Here is a 23,922-nt window from a genome sequence, read left to right on the forward strand (position 1 = left end):
AAACAATTAACCAAAGCCCCTGCTAAAATTATGCCTCTCAAGACTATCCGTCATCCCCTTTTGCCTAATAAGAGTGCTTCCTATATTTAAAGGATTGTAACAGTTTATCGGCTTGCCCATTCCAGTGTTGAAGGCTGTTCCGAAACAAAGGGACTATCAAAAGCATCTGTGAATGCGTTCCTCTGCATATGTCCTGCTTGCTTGCTTTTAGTGATTCATTCTCTGAGAATATTTAGAAGAATCAAAGGGGGGATTATCGGGAAATCTTAAAACCAAGTTTTGAAAATATTGTAGCTGTGGGAAAGTATACTGTGGAACACATCAGCTTTTCAGAATCCAGACTACAAATGTGACAATGTAAAAAGTACAAATCTGACAATGTAAAAAGTAAGTACAGCCAGTAAGTTAGATACTAATGTGAGTGATGGTAAGGCCCAACATTCAGAAGTCACAATTCAAAACTTATAAGCTAATAGGGAGCGGTGGGGGGGATCAAACTGTGCAGGTATAAAGTTACTGATGCACGTGTTTCCCTCTCTCTTCTCCCTTGTTCTTTCCATTGTTTTCTTCCTTATGCCCTGCTGGGCTTTTTTTTCTTTGTATTTGAAAGTGTACTAACCATGTTTTTGCAATAAAATTCAATCTCAATTACCACCGGACCCCCGTCCCTTATTTGAAAATGAGGGAGCCGACAGAAATCCTGGGCAGAATTTTATAGTTCTATTATTTTATAATAAGTGGTGCAGCGGACGGAAACCGCCAACCCCAAGGCCGGCTTCTTCCTCTGGATATTTAGGTTCCTAGTGGAAAAAAGAGTGAAGGAGCGGGTCCCACAATGTCATGCTGGCCAGGGGTACCTTTTTAAAGGGTGCCCCAATGCAAAGAATTAAAAATAGAACCTCCCACCATGGAACGTTCTCCCCCTCACCACGGAACCACCACCCCCCCTTCCCTAACCTCGGCACTGTCCAGGGATTGCTAAGGGACAGTGCCAGGGTACTGCCTGGACATGACCTTTTCCCCCCTGGGGGCTGTAACCGGGCGCATGACATGGGGGTGGGGAGGGAGGGGGCGGGCGGCAGAAAACTATGATTTACAGCGGCATGACAATTTAATGGGTGGGAGGGGAAAACTCTAATGGGGAAAGGTCTGATAATTATATTTAAATTACCATTACATCATTGGAATGGACAATTGCAACAGGAAATTTCGCCAGCGTAAAACACGTTTTTGGACTCCGCTGCCCCTGCTCCAGTTGCCCCTCCTAGGTCAGCCTTCCTTACTGGTCTAATGAAGCTCAACATAAACTCGGTGAACAGTAGCTCATCTTTTGATTAGGTACTACACAGCCTTCCAAACTCAACACTGAGGTGAACAGTTTCCAATCCTAACTATTGCTCCCATTTATTTGGACAGTGGGGGTTGATAATGATTTTTCTGTTCCCATTTCTACTTCCTCCAGACCTATCATTTTTTTTTTAAACTTTGTCCTATTACCATTCCCTTTTGCGTTGCACCATCATCCCTTTTGCCATTTAATCTCTCCCGCTTTTCACACTGTCACAGGCCTTCACTTCTGTCGTGTCCTCTTAAAGAATGTTCATCTTCACCTTTTTCCAGGTCTGATGAAAGGTCATCAACCTGAAACATTTCTCTCTGCACAGGTGTTGACCATTCCAACATTTTATGTTCTTACTTCTGATTTTCAGCATCTGCAATATTTTGCTTTTGTGAAAGAATGGTTGAAGATTGGGTTTTGAAATTACAGTTCCAGCTTCCAAATAGAATGTGGATTTTCAATTGCATTCTAAGGACCATAAACCATCACCTTACTGAATGCAATGGCCTGTTGGTCTGAGAAATTTCTGTCCATAATTTGAGTTTTACTAATGATACATTGGTACATGCACAGAAACCTAATTTCAATTAACATAGTCTTAAGGTAAAAATTATTGCAGTACCTGGAGTGCTCTATTATCTATAGCCAACAAAATATGCTCATTAATTTATGTAGCAGTCTGAGTAAACCTTCTACTGTACAACTGAAGCTTCTGTACTTAGCATAAAGGCTGCAGAAGAAGTCAGTTCTCAGATGCTTTAAACAAACAACCCATTTTCTGGATTCTAATTATGCATGCACCATGTAACTAGAAAATTACAGAACCAAAGGAACATAGATAAGGGAATTCCAACAGCACATTTTCTCCCTCTAGTGGTTGAGGAAGGTCTCCAAGATCAACTGACAAGTAAAGATTGAAAGTCTCCTGCAAATTGAATACCTTTAAATTATTAATTCTGTTAACTATTCATTACTGCCTCAGCATCTGTGATGCCTTATGGTTCAAAAGCTGTTTGCCTCAATGAAGTAGTTTAAATTTTGCAAGAGCTTATCTCCTAGCACCATGAAGATTGGGTTTTGAAATTACATTTCCAGCTTCCAAGTAGAATGCGGATTTTCAATTGCATTCTAAGGACCATCAACCATCACCATACTGAATGCAATGGCCTGTTGGTCTGAGAAATTTCTGTCCATAATTTGAGTTTTACTAATGATACATTGGTACATGCACCGATCCATAAAAACCTATATTTGTAGTGCAGAGAAATTCATTAAATATTTGGACAGTGGGGGTTGATAATTAAACTCTTTAATGTCCACATAGCCTGACTAAGAGGATTACGTACCTCCACACAAATCTTTGGAAGGTTCACTGAGATTTGTATTCCTTCACAAGTGCCTGCCATGGAAAACAGTAGGCAAGGCATCTCATATGAAATATCGAGTGAAAAATAAAAGGGTTATGTGACATCTTAGAGTCAATGAATAGGTGGGTGAGAGTAGGGACATGAGTCTTCTCGGGGGGAGGGGGGGGGGGGGGGGGGGGGGGGGGGGGGGAAGGAGAGAGAGAGAGAGGGAGAGTGCGAGAGAAAGGGAGAGTGCGAGAGAAAGAGAAAGAAAAAAAGAGCCGGAGAGAGAGAGAATGAGCTCAAGAGCGTGTGCAAGTGAGTGAGCAAAAGTAGATGAGAGAGATGTGATAAGAAATGAATCCAGCACTTCTGGTGGCGGCTATGGAGTGAAAGGTCGCACATTTGGCAACTCCCGCTCTGGTGGTCTTTTTGGGGCTTTTTAAGCTGGATTTCCATCTTAATTTTCCAGAATAAGGGTGTAAAAGTGAGAGGAGAAGGAGGTGATCCCTAGTTTATGGAGCTGCGTCCGAGGAAAAATCGAAAAAGGAGAAATCAAAGTTGGCTGAGCTGGAAGCAAGGACCAGAGTTTGAATGAAGCAATGGCGGGGAAGCAGGGTTTGACCTCGCCAGCTCAATGGTCGATGGACCAGTTGGTGGACTTCTTGGCTAAGTTCACTCAACATCGCAAGGAATGTGCGGAGGACCTGGCCCGGACGGTGGACTCGATCAGGGCGGTGGTTGACTGTGTCGAGGAGAGATTGACAACCCGAGGACAGGCGATCCAGAAGTTGGAGGTGCTGGCGGTGGAACGAGAGGGGCAGTCCACTGCGATGGCAATGGAGATCGGGATGCTACAGGACCAACAGAAACGGTTGCTGGAGAAGGTGGAGGACCTGGAGAACTGTTCTCGGAGGCAGAATATCCGGATCGTCGGTCTGCCAGAGGGGAAGAAAGGATCGGATGACAGTGCATATGTGGGAAATATGCTAGAGAAGCTGATAGGGAAAGGTTCGTTCCTCAAGCCTTTGGAGGTGGACCGGGCCCATAGGGCGCTTATGCGTAAGCCCCTGGGGAGTGAGCCCTCGAGGGCAATGGTGGTACGGCTGCATCGACTCCTAGATAAGGAACACATCATGAGGTGGGCCAGGCAGGCGAAACGGTGCATGTGGGAAGATTCTGAGATCCGGGTGTACCAGGACTTGGGAGCAGACCTTGCAAAGAGGAGGGCGAGTTTTAATAAAGTCAAGGCGACCCTGTATGAGAAGCAAATAAAGTTTGGTCTGCTTTACCCGGCCCGCTTTGGGTGACCTATGAGGGTCGGGAGCCGTACTTTGGTTCGCCGGAGGACATGATGGCTTCATGAAGGACAATAACCTGGGAGACAAACAAGGATCTTAAACTTTGACTGTGGAGAACTGAGTTAGAAGCTATGCGTGGCCCTTTTAAAAACCTTAGTCTTTTAACTCTGTAATTTAAGTTGCGATGTTTGAAAAGTTGTTTGAGTTTTTACATGTATAATTCCTTTTTCTTTGTCCGGGCTTTTCTATTTGGTTCTGCTTGAAGGTGTTAGAATAGATAAGATTTTGTTAAGGGTGGAGGGGTGGGCCTCTGTGCTTGGACCTTGGGAGGGATTGTTTGTTTGTTTGTGCTTTGTGCCATTGTTTTGGGAACTTATATTAAGAGTGGGGGGCGGGGAGGGGGACCAGCAGGTAGTAGGATGCTAGGCGCCGGGGGTCGGAGCTGCCAGGCTAGCTGGGAGGTCTAGTTCACGGAAGCAAAGTGGGGGGTGAGCTGAAGATTAACGTAGTGGGGGGGAATGGGGGAGGGGCAGGAAGGGGAGGGGAGGCTGCTGACGAGGAGGGGACTTTTAGGAGGTTGGAGGAGGGGAAACATTGAAGGTGGTTATCAGAGGGGAATTTATTTTGTTTCGGGCCCACAGGGAGAAGACTGAATGGGCGGAGTTCGACAGGCTGGTAGGTGAAACCTTACAGATGGACAGGAGATATGCGGAGTCTCCAGATGAGGAGCTCCTGAAGGAGCGTCAGAGACTCCAAATGGAATTTGGACTCCTGTCCACAGGTACGGCAGAAGGGCAGTTGAGGAGGATGAAAGGGGCAATATACGAATATGGGGAGAAAGCCAGGATGGCTGAGGAAGCAGGAGGCGGCGAGAGAAATTGGGAAAATAAAGGATATGAGGGGCAAGATAGTGTGGACCCAGGGGTGATAAATGATGTGTTTCGCGAATTCTATAGTCGACTCTATGAATCGGAACCCCCAGACGGGGAGGAGAGTATGAAGCACTTTTTGGAGAGGCTAGAGTTCCCGAAGGTAGATGAGGAGCTTGTGGAATGCCTGGGGGGTCCAATTGGATTCGGGGAGGTGATAGATGGGTTGTCGGCGATGCAATCGGATAAGGCCCCGGGACCTGATGGATACCCAGTGGAATTTTAAAAAAGTTTTCTCGGTTATTGGGGCCGCTCCTGGTTAAGGCCTTTAACGAGTCTAAGGAGCTGGGAGTGCTCCCCCCAACGCTATCACAGGCATCGATCTCTTTCACCTTGAAGCGGAACAAAGACCCGGAGAGCTGTGGATCGTACAGGCCGATTTCTCTTTTGAACATTAAATTGCTGGCAAAGATCTTGGCCACACATATAAAGGATTGTGTCCCGGAGGTAATCGGGGAGCACCAGACGGGATTTGTGAAGGGCAGAACCTGACGTCCAACATTAGATGGTTCCTGAATGTTATAATGATGCCAGCGGAGGGGCGCGAGGTTGAGGTGGTAGTAGCTATGGATGCAGAAATGGCCTTTGACTGGGTGGAGTGGAAGTACCTATGGGATATTTTAGGCAGGTTCGGGTTTGGTCAGGGATTTGTGGATTGGGTCCGGTTGCTATACCAGGCTCCGGTGGCAAATGCAAGAACCAACCGGGTCCGGTCAGAATATTTTAGTCTCTGTATGCGGGACAAGACAGGGGTGCCTACTCTCCCCACTACTGTTTGCCCTGGCCATAGAGCCCCTGGTAATGGCCCTTAGGTCATCAAATGTTTGGTGGGGATAGTGAGAGGGGTGAGAGGGGGTGGAGCACAGGGTCTTGCTCTATGCGGACAATGTACTGCTATATATCACAGACCCGTTTTGGGCGGGGTGGCTGGAATTATGGAGACACTGGAAGAATTTGGGCGATTTTCAGGCTACAAATTAAACATGGGAAAGAGCGAGGTGATTGTGATTCAGGCACGGGGGCAGGAAAGGAGACTGAGGGAGTTACCTTTTAAGGTGGTGGGGAGGAGCTTTCGGTATCTTGGGATCCAGGTGGCTAAGGTTGGGGACAGCTCCATTAGTTAAATCTGGGTAAAGCGGTCGATCAAATGAAAAGGGATTTCCGCAGGTGAGACATGGTCCCGCTGACACTGGTGGGGAGGATGCAGATGGTGAAGATGACAGTCCTCCCGAGACTGCTGTTTTTTTTTCAATGTCTCCCGATTATTATCCCAAAGGCCTTTTTTTAGGAAAATGAATGCGGCGAGCTCTGGTTTTGTGTGGGCTGGGAAACCCCCGAGGGTGAAGAAGGCACTCTTGGAACGGGGTCGCGGCAAAGGGGGTTTGACCCTCCCGAGTTTTATTAATTATTACTGGGCGGCCAACATATCGATGGTCAGGATGTGGGTAGTGGGGGAGGGGTCGATTTGGGGGCGATTAGAGGCGGCATCCTGTAAGAGTACGAGTTTGGAGGCTTTATTGACGGCGCCCCTGCCGGCTCGGTACTCCACAAGCCCAGTGATAGCAGCAGCCCTGAGGGTGTGGAACAATGGAGACAGCACATGAGATTGGAGGTGAAGTCAGTGTGGTCACTGATCTGTGACAATCACCGTTTTGTTCCGGGGGGGGGGGGGGGGGGCTGGATGGGGGCTTTAGGAGGTGGTAGCGGGCAGGGATTGAGAGATTTGGGGATCTCTTCATTGAGGTGGGTTTCCCGAGCCTGGAGGCATTAGAGGAGGAGTTTGAGTTGCCGGGTGGGAATGGGTTTCGGTGCCTACAGGTGCGGGACTTTGTCCGGAGTCAGATTCCAAGCTTTCCTCACCTCCCCCTGAGGGGACTACAGGATAAGGTGATGTTAAAAACAGGGGTTGGGGAGGGGAGGGTCTCGGAGATATATACAAGTTGATGGAATGGGAAGGAGTCCCTATCGGGGAGGTGAACAAAGGACAAGAACAAAGAAAAGTACAGCACAGGAACAAGCCCTACGGTCCTCCAAGCCTGCGCTGACCATGATGCCCGTCTAAACTAAAATCTTCCACACTTCCGGGGTCCGTATCCGTCTATTCCCATCCTATTCATGTATTTGCCAAGATGCCCCTTAAACGTCACTATCGTCCCTGCTTCCACTACCTCCTCCGGCATCGAGTTCCAGGCACCCACTACCCTCTGTGTAAAAAACTTACCTCGTACATCTTCTCTGAAACTTGCCCCTCGCATCTTAAACCTATGCCCCCTAGTAATTGACCCCTCTACCCTGGGAAAAAGTCTCTGACTATCCACTCTATCTATGCCCCTCATAATTTTGTAGACCTCTAACAGGTCGCCCCTCAACCTCCTTCGTTCCAGTGAGAACAAACCAAGTTTAGTGGTAAGTGAAAACCAAGTGAAGAGGAAGTGGGAAGAGGAGCTGGGAGGAGAGTTGGAAATCGAATTATGGCAAAAGGCTTTGAAGAATGTTAATTCATCCTCGTGTTGTGCCAGACTTAGCCTGACCCAGTTCAAGGTGGTTCAAAGGGCCCACATGACGGTAGCCCGGATGAGTAGGTTTTTTGAGGAAGTGGAGTACAGGTGCGGACGCTGTGGGGGAAGCCTGGCGAATCATGTACATATGTTCTGGGCGTTTCCGAAGTTGAGGGGATTCTGGCAGGCATTTGCAGACATTATGTCAGTGATTCTGGAAGGGAGGGTGATTCCGAGTCCAGCGCACATTTGTAAAAGTTTAAAAGTTAATTCTTATTTTGATTTTTAAGAAGTGCTTCAATACAGCTCAATTCTGATTAAAAGTTGTATGATACAACTCATGAAATCTGTTGAATGTGATGCTGGGAAATGCAATCTCGGGTTTCTCAGGCAAATAATTACGCAATAGATTTTTCTGCAACAGAGCAACATTTGGTTTAAAACAGTTGATAGAGATTTGTATTTGGAAGTGAACAACTTAAATTTTCTGGTTTCAAGCAGGGTGGAGCTTGCTTTTAATTTTGTGTTACAAAAAATCCTAGCTACAATATCCTAACATTTTTTTCCATACAGCCAATAACTTTCACACAGTAAGATTTATAAGAGGCACAAAATGGTTCTATGAAAGTATGAAGTTAAAAAAATTCATTTTAACAGATATGCTGATTCACTTTGTTTATGTAACAGGACAATATACAAGGATGATCGGTTCCAACTCCAAACAGTTACAATCTAGTACATTATTAAAATAATTTTACAAACGCAATTACAGATTTAAAAACAAAAAACAGAACATAGAAATAAAAGTTACCTGTTTCTCTGGCCAGCACATTTTCAGAACAGCTTGAGTTCTGAAGAGCACAAGTAATCTGCTGTCTTCATCACTAAGGTCAAATGCTTGCTCAAGAACTTGCAGAACATAAATACGAGGCTTTACAGGCAAATCTGTATCACTGCAAAAAGGTCTCAGCCAAGTCAAGAGATCATCTGTAGATACGAGGGTGCCCCTAAGTTATAAAGGAAAGTTTATTTTTTTTCTCAAATAGAAGATTAAAATAAAGTATTTTATGGATGCTTTAGCATTTTTAAGGTAAAACATGCACTTACCCATCCACAACATTGGAATGCACTGATTTGACAATATCTTCAAGGACCTTAAGTGGATCCTTCTCCAATAGGACATCTTTACTGGTACCACTGCCATAAAAACAACAAACCGGGACTAAGTGAACAATATATTCCATTTGTAACAATAATAATAATCTTCCTGGTTTGCTAGTTCAGGCCTCTGGATTATAACTACAATAGCATAATTGCTGCACGATGACACCGGATCAATCTAAATTCCCACTGATAAAGGGCATGGTAGCACTGTTGCTTCATAGCTCCAGGTTTGATTCCCAGCTTGGGTCACTGTCTGTGCGGAGTCTGCTAGTTCTCCCCATGTCTGGGTGGGTTTTCTCCGGGTGCTCCAGTTCCCTCCCAGAAGACGTGCTGTTAGATGAATTGGACATTCTGAATTCTTCCTGTGTGAGCCGAACAGGCGCTGGAATGTGGCGACTAGGGTTCTTTTACAGTAACTTCATTGCAGTGTTAATGCAAGCCTACTTGTGACAATAAAGATTATTAAAAAAGGATCAGGAGAGCAGAAATTATAACATAATTTTTCGTGATGTTGCTTTCTGCCTTTAATGGAAGCAAAACGCAGTCAGTTTTAATTCTTTCATGCGATGTGAGCGTTGCGGCTGGGCTAGCATTTATTACCCATCCCCAATTGTCCTTGAGGGGGCATTTAACAGTGAAGCACATTGCTGTGGATCTGGAGGCACATGCAAGCCAGACCAGATAAAGATAGCAGATTTCCTTCCCTTAAGGACAGTGAACCAGAAGGGTTCGTCGTCATCATTAGATTCTAAATTCCAGATTTTTATTCAATTCAAATTTCACCATCTGTGGCGAGGGATTCGAAACTGGATCCCCAGAGCCTCACCCTGGAATATTAGTCCAGTGTCAATACCACTATGCCACTGCCTGAGTTGCAAACTTCACTTACTTTATTCTGATAGGCAGAAACCTTTGCTTAACAGCAAATGCATGAAATGAAATCAAAATTTTAATTTTAAATTTGTACAGGTTTTTAAAATTTAACTGAAATACCAGATGTAAAATACCACAATTTTTCCTTATTTCACTAAACAAGGCTATTTTTCTGTGAATGGGTCAATCTTACCACAGTTAGAGTACTTCAAGTTTACTGACTGGGGTTGAACATCATTACTTTGTAAGGTGGCCAAGGTCATAGTTAGGAGATCAATCTCTAATACAGTACATGGTTAGATATCCAAAGACAGATATTTGAACTATTTAGCTTTGTCTCTTCAGACCAGGTTGGCCATTTTCCGCTCGTATAAATATTAAATAAGAGTGAAGGGAATTGTGTAGATTAGGAATGACTTTCTCTGTGTTAAAGGAAGACAGAGCAAGGGAATATAATTCTAAATTCTGAGTCAAAGTCAATCAAAACCAAATCTGGGAAAAACTTATTTCACACAAAAAAAGTGTAAAATGCAGAATACAATGCCTCAGAGGGTCACAGATGAGACGTCAATTAAGATATTTAAAAGAGAGATAGGTGCTTACCTGGGAAGCTACAGTGATAAGGAATATTGACAAAAGGCAAATACTAAAAATAAATATATCTTTACTGCACAACAAAATTGGTAGAAAGGACTTGATACTGTACTCATTTTTCTATCATGATAAAGTGCTGTGAAGGTAGTATTAACTGTGGAATCCATCACACACACTCAACAATGCTTTCCTTCCTTACAGAGCAGCCCATATTGGGCAGCACAATAGCACAGTGGTTATCACAGTTGCTTCACAGCTCCCGGGTCCCAGGTTCGAGTCCCGGCTTGGGTCACTGTATGTGCGGATTCTGCATGTTCTCCTCGTGTCTGCGAGGGTTTCCTCCGGGTGCTCCGGTTTCCTCCCACAGTCCAAAGATGTGCAGGCTAGGTGAATTGGCCATGCTAAATTGCCCTTAGTGTGTCCAAAAGGGTTGCGTGGGGTTACGGGGATAGAGTGGAGGTGTGGGCTTGGGTAGGGTGCTCTTTCTAAGGGCTAGTGTAGACTCGATGGGCCAAATGGCCTCCTTCTGCCCTTGTAAATTTTATGATTCTATATAGCAGGCATACCCATCATTGCCATCAAGCAGCCTCTTCGGGCAAATATGCTGTCCAATACCTGTTGTTACTTTCAACAATGTTTCGTCTCAGCTCCAGGAAATCATTGCAGGAGTTCCTCAGGATAGTGCCCTAGGCCCAACCATCTTTAGCTGCTTCATCAATGATTTCCCTTCCATCATAAGGTCAGAAGTGAGGATGTTCGCAGATGACTACACAATGTTCAGCACCATTCGTGACTCCTCAGATAATGAAGCAGTCCTTGTCCAAATGCAGCAAGACCCTGGACAATGTCCAGGACTGGGCAACAAGTGGCAAGTAACATTCATACCACACAAGTGTCAGGCAATGACCATCTCCAACAAGAGAGAATCAAACCATCACCCCATGACATTCAATGGCAAAATACCATCGCTGAATCCCCCACTATCAACATCCTAGGGGTTACCGTTGATCAGAAGCTTAACTGGACTACCCATATGACTACTGCGGCTAACAGAGCAGGGAAAAGGCTCGGAATCCTATGGCGAGTAACTCACCTCCTGACCCCTCCTCCAGCCAAGCCTGTCCACCATCAATAGCTACAAAGCACAAGTCAGGAGTGTAGTGGAATACTCTCCACTTGCCTGGATGAGTGCAGCTCCAACAACACTCAAGAAGCTCAACACCATCCAGGACAAAGCAGCCCGCTTGATTGCTACCCCTTCCACAAACATTCAATCCCTCCACCACTGAAGAACAGTGACAACCATCTACCAGATGCACTGCAGGAACTTGCCAATGTTCCTGAGGCAGCACCTTCCAAACACACGACTGATACCATCTAGGTCAATAGCAGCAGATACCTGGGAACCCCACCACCTGGAGGTTCCCCTCCACGTCAATCACCATCCTGACTTGGAAATATATCGCCTCTCCTTCACTGTTATAGGGTCAAAATCCTGGAACTCCCTCCCTAACAGCACTGTAGGTGTACATACATCTCGGGGTCTGCAGCGGCTCAAGAAGACACCTTACCACCACCTTCTGAAGGGCAACTAGGGCTGGAAAGTAAATGTTGGCCTAACCAGCAACGCCCACATCCCATAAATTTAAAAAAATCATGGATGCTTGGGTGAGATAATAAAGGGTGTCAATGTGGAACCATTGTGACTTCATGAAAGGAGGGAGGTTTTCTTCAAATTATGAGAAACATCATATCTAAATTGATCATAGTCCTTCGAGAGCTAGTGTCAGTGGCTATACATGGTCCAACTTTAAATATGTGAAGTTGAACTAACTCAGGAGAGAAATTTAGGATATAAAATTCCAACTAATCTAAAACAACAGGGTTAGAAAATTTCCAAAATGGTAAAAGTAACAAAGTATGAGGTAGCACGCCTTGGGCAAACGATTGAGTGGGAGTTTAATCTGGGAAAAAACTGATAGATGAATAAAGGAATTTCAGACTTAGGTACCTAAGATGTTGAATGCTAGTGCAAGTATAAAAATAAATCAAAAACCGAATGGATGTATGGTTTCACAACATAAAAGCAAAGGGGTACTACTGTATATAATCCACTACTGCAATTAGCAAATGCACAGGTGAAATCTTCATTAGGTTGCATTCAGTGTCTTAACGTGTAGTTACGGAAGAAATAAATCCTCAAAGTTAGATACATTGATTTTATATTTGGATTGCTACTGTATTGTAGGTAGGTAATTTTGCAGATGGAACTACACTGCCAAATCTTTATCCCCCATAGAGATAGACTATTCGGTGTCTTTTTGATAGGCTACGGCATAATGTCAATAAAAAGCATCCCTACACAGCTTCATTGAACACAAAGAGACAGCAACTTAGTACACCCCGAGCTCTGATCCAAAACCAGTCAAATTCAGAAAACCACGCGACCAACTTTTAAAAAATTTGTTCATGGGACGTGGCCGTCACTGGCTGGACCAGCATTTATTGCCCATTCCTAATTGCCCTTGAGAGGGCAGTTAAGAGTCAACCACATTGCTGTGGGTCTGGACCAGGTAAGGATGGCAGATTTTCTTCCCTAAAGAACATTAATGGATCAGATGGGTTTTTACGAACATCGGCAATGATTTCATGATAATCTTTAGACTTTTAATCTAGATTTTTATTGAATTCAAATTTCACCATCTGCTGTGGCGGGATTTGAACCCTGGTCCCCAGAGCATTACCCTGGGTTTCTGGTTTATTGGTCCAGTGACAATACCACCGCCTCCCCAACTACTGGTAGCAGTTGCATTGAATCCAAATAATAGTGTGCAGCCCTGAGGTCCAGTAGCTCTGCATTGGCTTCCAGACTGATCTGAAGACAGAAAATAGTGGCTATTTGTGTTTTTAATATGACACACCATAGGCATACAGCTGACAACTGAGACTCTCGTATTTAAGACTGCAAAGCAATAATGACTGAAGCTGTGAAGTATAAAGACAGCAAGCATTAATAGTACATTACTAAAGCAGCGAATAATAAAACAATCATGTAATTTGAAGTCACGCCATATCAGAAAGAGTGGGTTTGAAGAATGTTTTGTGGAGGTTGGGCTTCTATCAAAAAGGAATCACACTGAAGCAGCTACCGAAATCTAACTTTTGCTGTTCCACCAGTGCTACATTTTGAACATGGTGTGTACATAAGCCATCGCCGCACATTCAACTGCATGTGAGCAAAAACTCAAGACAGATTTGAGCTTAAGTTTATTCAAAATAATTTTACAAGTTTTAAAAAGCATAAGGTTCCATATGTCATGCGTTCATGCATGCCTTTTTGATTTTATGACAATCTGGTAGATTTATAGTTATCATTACTAATACTAACTTTTTATTCCAAATTTAATTAAACGATCAAATTTAAATTCTCCAGCTGCTTAGGTGGGATTTGAACTCACTGATTTGGAAGATCCCACAAAGAAACTGGAGATGATAATACTTTGCAAGGAAACAGACAGGGTAAAGATTACCGAGACATGGCTATAGAGAAATTAGGGGCGGAATTCTCCGACCCCCGCCGGGCCGGAGTATGTGCTGATTCTCCGGCCCGGTTGGGCCGAGCGGCCTTCACAAAAAATCTGACTCCCACCGGCGCTGTTCTAACATCCCATGTGCTGGCGGGACCTCAGCGTTGAAGGATCCGGGGGTGGCCTGTGGGGTGGGGTGGGGGAGGAGGAGGAGGGAGGAGGGTGGGGGTCTGATCTCGGGGGAGGGGCCTCTGTAGTGGCCTGGCCCGTGATCGGGGCCCACCGATCGGCGGGCCGGCCTCTCTGGCTGGGGGCCTCCTTTCCTCCGCGCCGGCTCCTGTAGCCCTACGCCATTTGGCGTCGGGGCCGGCGCGGGGAAGAAGGCCACTGTGCATGCGCTAGGTGGCGCCGGCCCAACTGCGCATGCGTGGACTCCGCAGCAACGGGCTCACGCCGGGATCGGCAACTGGAGCGGCCCACATGCTAGCCCCCTGTGGGCCGGAGAATGGGGTCCCGGAATGGGTGCCAACGCCGGAGTAAAACACTCCCGTTTTTGCGCTGGCGTCGACACTTAGCCGCTCGATGGGAGAATCCTGCCCTAGGTCTGGGAATTAAACATTGAAGGATTAAAGATGTGTGAAAAAGCTAAGAGAGAGGAAACGGGGAGGTGGAGGAGCTTTACTTACCAGAGTTAACATAATGGCAGTAGAAAAAAAAGTAACGCAGCCATCGATAAAATAGAAATACAGTGCACTCATGAAAAAAGATAAAAATGACCATTCTACTGAGCGTGATTCCATCAGCTTAATTTCACAAGCCTGGTGGGGAGGGTGAAGGAGGACTTGGTGCGATGGGATAGAACATTAGTCTCCCCTTGCTGTTGGCAGGTCAGGTGCAGGCAATAAAAATAAACATTCTGCCAAGGTTCATGTTTCTGTTCCAGTGTCTGTCGGTCTTTTTGCCAAAATTATTCTTTCAAGGGATGGACAGGCTGTACTCGTCGTTTGTGTGGGCAGGGATGGTAGACAAGATAAGGAAGGTGGTGCTCCAAAGGGGGCAGCAGTCGAAGGGTTTGGCATTTCCAAACTTGTTACATTGTTACTGGACAGCGAATGTGGAGAAAGCGTGGGGCTGGAGTAGAGAGAGACGGAGGCTTTGTGGGTTCAGTGGAGCGGAGTTCTTATGAAGGGTCGGGTTGCGAGCACTGGTAACGGCGCAACTACCGTTCGCCCCGGGGAAGTACTCGGTTAGTCCTGTGGTGGCAGCCACGCTGAAGATTGGGGACGATTCCCACAGCACTTCAAGTTGAGGGCAGTTTCGAGGGTGATGCTGATTAGAAAGAATCATGGGTTTGAGCCAGGGAGAATGGATGTGAGGTTCCAGGGATGGGAGGAGAAAGGGGCGAAATAGATGAAGGACCTGTTTCTGAAGGGGTGGTTCGCTAGTTTGAAGGAGTTGGGGTGAAGTATGAGCTCCCCCGTGAGGACGGCTTTAGGTATATCCAGGTGCGGAATTTTGCACGGAAGGTATTCCCGAACTTTCCGGTGGCATTGTCCTCCTCATTGTTGGAGGCAGTGCTGTCGGTGGTGGGGCTGGAGACTGGGGTAGTTTTGGCGATCTATAGTAGGATAGTGGAGGAGGACAAGGAGTCTTTGGCAGGGATTTCGGCCAAGTGGGAGAAACAGTTGGGGATGGTGTTGGAGGAAGCATTATGGTGCAAAATTCTGCGAAGGGTCAATACCTCGACCTTGTGCGCGAGGTTGGGCTTGATTCAATTAAAAGTGGTGTACTTTCCCTCATGTAATGAGGGAAAGGATGATCTGGCTGTTTGAAAGGGTGGAGGATAGCTACAAGCCAATCATGTCCATATGTGGGTGCTGTTGTTGCAAAAATGTTAAAATGTTGAAAATTTGAATAAAAATATTTTTCAAAAAAAAAAAAAAATCATTCCAAATTCTACCTAATAATCATAGGGAGTTTGAGGAAGGAATATAGAAGTAAATTATGGAAATACACATAAAATAATTGTAGGAGATTTCAACTAAATAATTCAATTGATTGAAATCTCTTCAATCTCTGGTTTGGTTCCTTTTATCTCCATTCTTTGTTTGGGTCTCATTTCCAATGGATCAGGGGCATACAAACACATTGGAAGGGAATGGAGGAGAATGGGATGATCCTGGCCAAACTGGTGGATAACTAACATGAAAACAGAAAATATTGGACAATGTCAGCAGGTCTGAAAGCATCTGTGGAGAGAGAAGAGAGCTAATGATTAGTGTCTGGATGATTTTTTGTCAAAGCTGGAGAGAACTGGAAAAAGGGTCAGATTTATACTATAGTGTGAGGAGGAGAGGGGGGGGGGGGGGGGCGCGTGGAGCTCTTGGGGCTGGATAAAAGGCCAGAGATAGGTGGAGGTTGACAAAGATGTAGTGGACAGAAAGACAATGGGAATGTAAATGGAGGTGATTAAGGCTAAGATGGCGGCACATTAAGAGATTAGAATGTTTGAATGGCAGAACAAAGGTGTCAAAGTGCAACGAGGAACAGGGAACAGATGGTCCAAGTGGGGTGGGGTAGGGGTTGAGGGAATGGTGAGGGAAAAACAGATCGATGGAAGAAATGAAAATAAATTGATAGAAATAAAAATGGGGTGAAGGTGAGGAAAGAGTTTACAGTTTGAAGATGTTGAATTCAAGTCCGGAAGAGGCCCTGTTCCTTTAAATTGCGCTGGGCTTCACTGGAACACTGCAAAAGGTCAAGGATGAAAATGTGGACATGAGAGCCGGACAGCGAGTAGAAATGGCAAGTGACAGGAAGGTCTGGGTCCTGTTTGCGGATGGACCGAAGATGTTCTGTAAAGCAGTCACCTGGTCTGCATTTCAACACAGAACACCTCGCACTGTGCTGTTTTATTGGGGTGGGATCCATTTTAAACTGATTTGGGACCAGAGTCTGACAAACTGTAAAACTAAGGTTGCAGGTAGGGCTTTAAACTAACGGGCAGTATTGGAAATGGATGAACATATAGAATATAGAACATACAGTGCAGAAAGAGGCCATTCAGCCCATCGAGTCTGCACCGACCCACTTAAGCCCTCACTTCCATCCTATCCCCGTAATCCAATAACTTCTCCTAACCTTTTTGGACACTAAGGGCAATTTAGCGGGGTCAATCCACCTAACCTGCACGTCTTTGGACTGTGGGAGGAAACCGGAGCACCCGGAGGAAACCCACGCAGACACGGGGAGAACTTCAGACTCTGCACTGACAGTGACCCAGCGGGGAATCAAACCTGGGACCCTGGCGCTATGAAGCCACAATGCTATCCACTTGTGCTACCGTGCAGCCCATGAAGAGAGGATTAGAAATCCAAAGAGAAAATTCAAGACAACAGACAGCAGAGTGATGTGGCCAACAAAAAACAGAATAGAACAGGAAGGGACAGAGAGTCCAACAGTAATCGTGCACCAATAGGAAAGGTCCACGCAGGGAATGGTTGGAAAAAACAAGGCTCTTTATCTAAATATACAAGGCATCTGCAATAAAATAGGAGCACAAATAGAGGTAAATGGTTAAAATCTAATTGCCGTTACAGCCACTTGGTTAGAAGGTGACCAAGGTAGAGAAATAAATATTCAAGAGAGCACAATGTATCAAAAAAGACAGGCAGAATGGAAAAGGTGGAGGGGTAACCCCGATAGTAAAAGATGACAGAAGGACATTAGCAAGAAAGGATCTTGGCATCAGAAAGTAGAATCAGTAAGGGTGGAGCTTAGGAATAGAAGAGTCAGAAAACGCTGGTGGGATTAGTTTATAGGCCGCCTAATAATATTGGAAAGAGCATTAAACAAGAAATTATTGGAGCATGTAGCAAAGACAATTATATTTGTGGGTGACTTTAATCTTCATGTAGAATGGACCAATCAAATTGACAAAGTTGGTCTCTGGAAGGTGAGTTTGTAGAATGCTTTTGTCACAGTTCCCTGGAGCAACGTGTTATGGAACGAAGAATAACACTATTTTAGATCTAGTATTTTATAATGAGGTATGATTAATTAGTAATTTCATAGTAAAAGAGCCACTGGGAAATAGTGTTGAGAATAAAACTGATTTTGATATTGTTTAAAAGTGATATGTTTCAATCACAAGCAAAAATGCTAAACTTAAACAAAGCCAATTATATAGGAATGAGGGGAAAACGGGTGGCAGCGTATGCATTTATGTCTATTTTAGCAAGTGCAAATGAACCGTATTTCGAGTGTGACTGATTACCTTCAATTGGTGACGTAATACGAGTCTTTAAAATTATGAAAGATTTTGACAGAAGTGTTTTCACTTGTGGGAAGGGAGTAAATATAAAGATAGTCATCAAAAAAAAATCTTGAGAAACCTCCATGCCATAGAGGTGAGAATGTGTAACTCTCTAAAACAAGGATTAGTTGAGGTGAATGGCATCGATGGAAGTATTGCAAACTGTGAGGAGAGTAGTGTACAACTTCAAAACGTCACAAACAAGTTGGTGGAGTAGGCAAATAGATGGCAGGTGGAAGTTCAATGTGAAGAAGTGTGAGGTGATGTATTTTGGTAGGAAGAACACAGAGAGACAACATAAAATAAGGGGTATCAATTTTAAAGAGGTGCTAGAGCAGAGGAACCTGGGTGCATATGTGCATAGATCATTGAAGGTACAGGACAGAGAGGGCAGTTAATAACGCATATTGCACTCTGGCTTTATTAATAGGGGCATAGTGTACAAGAGCAAGGAGGTTATGCTGAACTTATATAAAGCACTAGTTAGACTTCAGCTGGAATAATGTGTACAGTTTTGGGTGCCACACTACGGGAAGGATGCAGAAGAGGTTTACAGGAATGGGTGCAGGGAGGAGAAACTTAAGTTATGAAGATATGATTGGAGAGGTTGGGACTGTTTTCCTTGGCGGGAAGAAGGGAAAGAAGAGATTTGATAAAGATGTTCAAAATCCTGAGGGGATTGGACAGAGTAGATGGGAAAAACTGTTCCTGCTCATAAAAGGATCAAGAACAGGAAGGGCAAGTAGGGATGAACAATAAATGCTGGCCTAACCAGCGACGCCCACATCCCGTAAATGAATTTAAAAAAAACAAGAGGACACAGATTTAAGGTAATTTGCAAAAGAAGCAAATGTGATATGCGAATAAACCTTTCACCCAGCAAGTGGTTTGGGGCTGGAATGCACTGCCTGGAAGATTACAAAGAAGTTACACAAACTCATGATTTAAAAATAATGATGAAACTTCAGCGATCCTATCTTATTCAAATACAAATTATGTATTATTCAGAGCAACATAAAGATTACAGGAATAGTTCTGGGTCAGTAAATAAAGACAGCAAACTGGCCCATGTAAAGAAATATTATAACATAAGTGAATTAATTCAGAACTTCAAAATTACACGATTTTAAGCCTACCTTATTATATCTATTACTTTCTGTACAGCATCTTGGATGACAGCCTTGGGGGATATGTCTTGAGATTTTACAGCAACTAGCAGCATCTGCTGCATCATATCAAGAGGTTGTCCATCTAGAACCATAGTAACCGCAAGGTTGTGCAGTTTACTGCTCTCAGATCTTGAAAGATCATAAAGCTGGTAGTATTTTTGGAATAGGCCCTGAAAAAAGAAAATCATGCGATTTACTTCAATGAGTTTTGCACCAAAAACATTAACATGTCTTCTCAGGAGCTGGTGAACTTGCTGTGCATTTCCAACATTTTATTTTTTCCTTCAGCTTCCAAAACTTTGGGTGTGATTCTTCGAAATTGAGGGCAAATGTTCGCGCCGTCGCCTTTCACGACGGCGCAAACAGGGCCCGGACACTACCCATTCTGGCCCCTTACGTGCCGCCAAATGGCCGCGCCATCCTGCGCATGCGCGGGGAACGTCTTACGCACGCCGGCCCCTCACCAACATGGAGCCGGAGTTCTGGGGGCGCATGCGGAAGGAGGTAGGCCCGGGGGGGGGAGCGGCCGGCCCGCCGATCGGTGGGCCCGATTGAGGGCCAGACCCCATCGGAGGCCATCCCGGTGAAGGAGCCCCCCTCCCCGCCCTCACAGGCCGCCCCCCCCAGCGTTCCCGACGGCAGCGACCGGGGGTGGACGGCGCCGGCGGGGACCTTTTTGTGTCGTAGCGGCTGCTCGGCCCATCCGGCAGAGAATCGCGCTCGCCGGTTTTCCGAGCGGCCCGGTGCGAATCGTGCGCCACTGGTTTCCGGGGGTGGGAGAATCGCGTGCGGGAGTTGGGCGGCGTGGCGCGATTCACGCGGCGCCCCGGTGATTCTCCCACCTGCCGTGGGGGGGGGGGAGAAGAATAACGCCCTTAATGTTTCTATTACCATGACAGGGCAAAGGTTTTCCACAAAAGTCTTGTTATTCTGAAAATTTTGAGTTAAAAGAAAAAACTTGCATTTATATGGCATCTTTCATGATCACTGGTGTCTCAAAGTGCTTCATGGTTAATCAAGTACCTTTGAAGTGTAATGACGGCTACAGTGTAGGATGGGGGAAGATACCAATCTGCTTTTGGTGATTAATGTTGGCCAGAAAACCAAGAGAACTTCCGCATTCAACAAAACGTGGCATGGGCTCTTCATCATCCAAAGAGAAAGCATGAGGCGTCTCAGTTACAGCTGGTGGGATATAGACATGGCTCGTCTTTTTGAACGACGGCACATGCAGTAGTGCACTGAAGTGTTAATATGGATTAAATCTTTGGAATAGACATTGAATCTATGATCTTCTGACTCAGAGTCCTTTGAGCCAAGTTGCTCTGAGTTTTTAATACATAAGCTTACCCAGTTGTTTTAACTGGACTGTGTTTAAAAAAAGGGATAGATACGAGTATTGGAGTAGTTCACTTAAATAAAGGCAACACAGGTTCTTCTTATCCCTGACTTAATCAAGTTCTGTTGAGTCCAATTAGCAGATAAATTTATTCAGCAATTGCCACCATTAGGAGTGAAAGAGTGACAGGCACCAATTTGCATTTGATTTTTTATTTTATCACACAACATAAATAATGCGGCACCAAAGCAATGATCGGAGTGCAAGCTGAACTCTGCTTTGAATTGTTCACTTCCAAACATAAATCTCTATCAACTGTTCTAAACCAAGTGGTTAGAATATGGGAATATACACATTAAATTTCTTAATAATTCCAATTGCAGTGAAACTGTAAATGTGGTGTGTCACTAATTGCCCTCAAAATGAGCCAATTGCTGTGGGTCTGGATGCCAGACTGGGTAAGGAGGGCAGATTTATTTCCCTAAAGAACGTTAAATGAACCAGGTGGGTTTTAACAACAATCAGCAATTGCCATTACTGAGACCAGTTTTATATTCCAGATTTCTTTAATTGAATTAAAATTCCACCAGCTACATGTTGGATTTGAACCCATGTCTCCAGAGCATTATCCTGGGTCTCTGGATTACTAATCCAGTGACAGTACCACTATGCCAGCATCTACCCTGAGATTATTTAAGATTACGAGACTTTAAACTAGCTTGATGAAGAAGAAAGATTTATAACCAAGGTGAAATGGTTTGTTGTGGAATTGAGGAAAATTGTAGAATGGATTTGGCTGAAGGCACTTTTCGTTCCTCAGGTCAGGGCGGCTATGTTGTTTGTAAAGCAACTCACCCTTACTGCACCTGACACTAAGAATGATGTTCACAGATATGAAAATCATTTGGCTGCCAAGCACACCTAGCCTTCACTTTATGTACACAAAGCAATGATTAAAGAGTTTGCCTTGTAGATGTCATATAATCACTTTTTATGGAAGATGCACATTGTGCAGTTGGTTGTGAAGGACAAGATTAGCTTTACCTGGTTGCTGGCCTTCAGGGAGTGTACAAAGCTGTGGTTGAGTGTTTCTAGATGAGCAAGTGATTGCTGTAGATGAGTCAAAGTCTCTTCATAGCTGACTTGGGAATTTGAAGCAGGTGGGATGCTGCCTGCTAAAGTCTTTTTCTGCTGCTTCTCACTGGTCTGTTTGATTGCTTTCATTGCTCTTTTAGTAATCTCCAACCTAGCTTGAACATTCAGCTGAAATGAAAGACAGACTCCATTTCAAGGATGTGTACTGAATCAAAAACAGGAGAGGAAGGAAGCATATTCAAGACAATGTTGCCTACATTAGCAAGTGGTGCACAGAAGTCCTCTCTCTTTCTCTCGACCCATACAAAGCTTAAACAAACGTGTACATTATTCAAGACGGAAAAAGAATACAAGGGAAAAATTAAACATTAAAAGCCAAAGGAAAACCAAGGAGATTCAACACTAATTTTTAGAGTTCACAATAAGAACAGGGGGATGAAATGGACATTTGAAATGATCATAAAACACTGCACAAGTTAATTTCAATGCTTCAGTGTATTTTTGCAGACTGGATGATGGAACGTAACTGCACTTGTTTACATTACCAATTCACACAGAATTTCTTGTGGTTTCGTGTATATCCATAATAAAGTTATCAGAGAACATTTTACGATTGGATTTATACCAGTACCACTCCAAATGGGATGAAATCAGCAACAGTCTCCAGATTTTTGAAAACCCAGACCTTTATTCTGCATTGTGCCTCCTTTTGTATAACAACTGGAGCTGAGTCAATGCCTCAGACAACCAGTTTCATTACCATCTCCTTTCACGTGGGTATTCTCATGTCGGTAAGGAGGTTACAGCTTCACTCTGAAAATCAATACCATTGCCGAATGGAGAGTTAAGCAAGATAATGTTGTGACTTAGTGTTGCAAATGGGGAGCTTATTTGGTTCCATCAATACAAAAAAGCATTTTTGCACAACTGAAAGTTTATTGTGAAATGTCTCCCCATTATTCCACATACTGAACTTCCACAACACTTTCCAGGGATTGTGACTTATTAAGTGAAACTCTTCTCCTCCACTCTCAAGTTCAGATCAGAGTTCCTAATGCATTTATGATATGGACTCAATTTCTTGGTAATTATTTCTCCCTTTGACTTCTTGGCTTGGATGCCGGATAATACGAAATCAATATGCAATTAATTCTGGATAGGCACACCATGCTACCTATCTTTGAAATGCTAGATATCCAAGTCTATCATCATCTAGATTATAAAAGTGGCCACTTGGCTGAGGTTCCAGAAAGTTACAAGTATGCCTTCAAGACAAAAAATTGAAAAGAAGATTACACACGAAAATGACCTCTATAAAATATGATAAATAATTATCCAGTTTCACACTAAAAGCTCATGCTTTTCTGGTCAAAGCTATTCTATATTAATCAGGGGTTATGGGGAGAAGGCAGGAGAATGGGGATTAGAAAATTTCAGCCACGATTGAATAACGGAGCAAACTCGATGGGCCAAGTGGACTAATTCTGCTCCCATGTCTTATGGTCTAAGTAATATTCTGTGAGCCAAGATGCTAACATGAATTCTTCCTTGTACTTGTCTTCCAATCATAAGAGGCTTAGGTGCTGGTTTTTGAAATACTTAAAGGACAATATCTAGTTAATAACAAGAACCGAAGAGAGAACCTTCCTTAACATGTGCAACCATTGATTGTCAGTTATTATCCGTCTGTGCAGTTTTCAAAGGAACAGTATCCATTTTAAAGCAAAGTGAAATAAGTCTCAATCTGCAGCTAATGCTGCAGCAATAGTATAGCTATTTCGCTTTCTTCCATCTACTCCCCAATTTTTCTTCACTGTGCCTTGTTCATTTTTCACACTGGTCATCAATTTCTTTTTAACTGTGCCGGGGACAGTAGGAGGAAGATTTGGGAGAGGGTATGGAGGAGGGATTCTGGTGTGAGGAGCTTCGGAGGGTGAAAGCCTCCACCTGTTGTGCGAGGTTGTGGCTGATACAGCTGAAGTTGGTGTATAGAGCAGACCTTACAAGGGCAAGGATGAGCCAGCTCTTTGAGGGGGTAGAAGATGTGTGTGAACATTGCGGGGCGGGGGGGGGCAAACCACGTTCATATGTTTTGGTCCAAAGCTGCAGGGTTACTGGAAGGAGGTTTTTAGGGTAATCTCTAAAGTGGTGCACTTGAAACTGGAACAGGGCCCTCGGGAGGCCATATTCAGGGTGTCAGACATGCCGGGGTTGGAAACGGGTGCGGAGGCAGATGTTGTAGCATTTGCCTCGTTGATCGCCCAAAGGCTGTTAGGGTGGAGATCAACCTCTCCACCCTGTGCCCTGGCGTGGCGGGGGGACCTGCTGGAATTCTTGACGCTTGAGAAGGTCAAATTTGAACTAGGGGGAAGAATGGAGGGGGTTTACAATTCATGGGCATTATTCATTACGCATTTTCGAGAATTGGATTAC

At 44.5% G+C, this 23,922-nt stretch overlaps 1 protein-coding gene across 1 annotated transcript in view; it reads right to left on the reverse strand.

The window, feature by feature from the left end:
- The window catches only part of nbas (NBAS subunit of NRZ tethering complex), a 381,349-nt gene that overhangs the window by 61,877 nt on the left and 295,550 nt on the right, over positions 1–23,922 (reverse strand). Inside the window, exons 45-48 of the mRNA XM_072498805.1 lie at positions 21,439–21,657; positions 19,023–19,225; positions 8,521–8,610; positions 8,225–8,420 (exon numbers count right to left, since the gene is read on the reverse strand). Of these exons, the coding sequence (XP_072354906.1) occupies positions 8,225–8,420; positions 8,521–8,610; positions 19,023–19,225; positions 21,439–21,657 (708 nt within the window). The remainder of the gene's footprint in view (positions 1–8,224; positions 8,421–8,520; positions 8,611–19,022; positions 19,226–21,438; positions 21,658–23,922) is intronic.

This window comes from Scyliorhinus torazame, chromosome 4 (assembly GCF_047496885.1).
Source record: "Scyliorhinus torazame isolate Kashiwa2021f chromosome 4, sScyTor2.1, whole genome shotgun sequence".
NCBI lineage: Eukaryota > Metazoa > Chordata > Chondrichthyes > Carcharhiniformes > Scyliorhinidae > Scyliorhinus > Scyliorhinus torazame.